General features: G+C 45.1%; 1 protein-coding gene across 1 annotated transcript; it reads right to left on the bottom strand.

Annotated features, from left to right (window-relative positions):
• Positions 1–1,202, bottom strand: LOC122923310 (hemoglobin heart muscle subunit alpha-type-like). The gene is made up of 3 exons (XM_044274092.1): positions 1,108–1,202; positions 401–605; positions 1–111 (listed from the first exon to the last, which is right to left on the bottom strand). Exons 1-3 carry the CDS (start codon positions 1,200–1,202, stop codon positions 1–3), a joined length of 411 nt encoding a protein of 136 aa, XP_044130027.1.
• Between the last annotated feature and the right edge of the window lie 476 nt (positions 1,203–1,678).

Genomic DNA, 1,678 nt, shown 5'->3' with positions numbered 1-1,678 from the left:
TCAGCTGGAGATCAGGGCAACGGCAACCTCATTGAGGAACTTGTCACAGGCCGACTTGTCCACATCTGGGAAATGCTTGATGATGACCTCCAGGAGACAACCACACAGCAGCTGGGGATGGATGATGGGAGTCAGTGCACGCTTAAAACACTACAACAATTCTTATAAGGGCTCATGCACACAACCATATAACTGCAGATTAGATATGGAGATTGAAGATGTGGTATTGCTAATTCTAGATGTTTTCCCCAGAAATGGCACCACTCTTGTCTATGGGTTCTGTAGAACAACACTATTGACAGGGATTGTGGAGAACTGCAGTATCAGATACAGCCATGGTCAAGAGTGACACCATTTTTAGCAGACTTTCTAACCACTACTGGACAGATCTGCTCCTCACCTTGATGGTGTCCACACTGAGCTTCAGCTTGTTGGTGTGCATCTCCCGCAGTGTGGCCAAGTTCTCCTGCAGATTTCCATAGTGGTTGAGGGCATTATTAATGGCGTGGATGATCTTCCCTCCATGTGTCTTCAGATCCTGACTGCCAGGGGTCACATCCATATGAGTGAAGTGGGACTTGGTGTCTGGATGGTGCTTGAAGAGACTGAGGAGAGAAGAACATCCAGTGTTATAGGAGAACAGTGTCCCTACCCCATCTACCTCACCGGTCTGATTGTATTGTGCTTCAGTTCCATTGAAGTGAATGAGGCTGAACTGATATCAGTCTGAGGACAGGTGTAGCACTGGGACAGAAAGCTGTTTTTTTTTTATCATATACAATTCTCTAGTTTTACATTTTAACTGATTAACAAAAAAACAAAAATGTAAATAATGCAATTCAAGTTACAACAAGAGTGCCAGGATAATCGCCCTTTTAGACTTCTATGGACACAGTATTTCTACCAACACATTCCCCTCCCCCACTGAGATAAACATGCATGCTCTGCTCTATTCCTGGATTACAGTTTTTCATGTTAAAGGAAGATTCCAAACAAACCTGATACATTGTTGCATGTAGTGCAGGGGGCGGAGCTCCAGGTGTAACAATGTATCAGCTCCTCCTTCCCAGCCCCTTGTAGCAGTGACTATCTGGCTCTGCCGCTCACCTCTCCATGGCTTCACCTCCAATCTTCTCAGCGTCAGCGTTAATCTTCACAAACAAGGGCTCCAAAGCCGCCTTCTCAGCATCTGATAGCGCCATCCTGGGATGTGAAGCTCCAGCACAAGGACCAATCTGCACTGAGGGGCCCCAGACTCCATCATCACCTTTATATAGGGAGGAATGGCTGCTGATCCAGCACACCTGGGGCCTACAGGAGAGCCTGACAACCTGGCCTGGCTGACAACTCCTGGACTGGAGTGCAGACACAATCAGCTGGTGACACTTATAGATTAGGGGAATGTTCACACAACAACATTTAGCACCAAAGATGCATTTTTCATTGATCTCAATGTTAATTCAAACATCGCTTTTTTTCCTACTTGTGGTTTTAAAAGTTCTGCTGTTAGTTGTAATAAATTTGGCCAATGTTTTTATGTGATGTTTTTTGCGTTCTTTGGTGCGTTATTTTTTCTCATGAAAACCAGCTACAGAACTAAGAGTACTTTCACACTGGCGTTATTCTTTTCCGGCACCGAGTTCCGTCCTAGCAGCTCTATTCTGGAAAATAACTGTTC

This window comes from Bufo gargarizans, unplaced genomic scaffold (assembly GCF_014858855.1).
Source record: "Bufo gargarizans isolate SCDJY-AF-19 unplaced genomic scaffold, ASM1485885v1 original_scaffold_1458_pilon, whole genome shotgun sequence".
Classification (NCBI taxonomy): Eukaryota; Metazoa; Chordata; class Amphibia; order Anura; family Bufonidae; genus Bufo; species Bufo gargarizans.
This window is presented reverse-complemented; position numbering and strand designations above follow the sequence as displayed.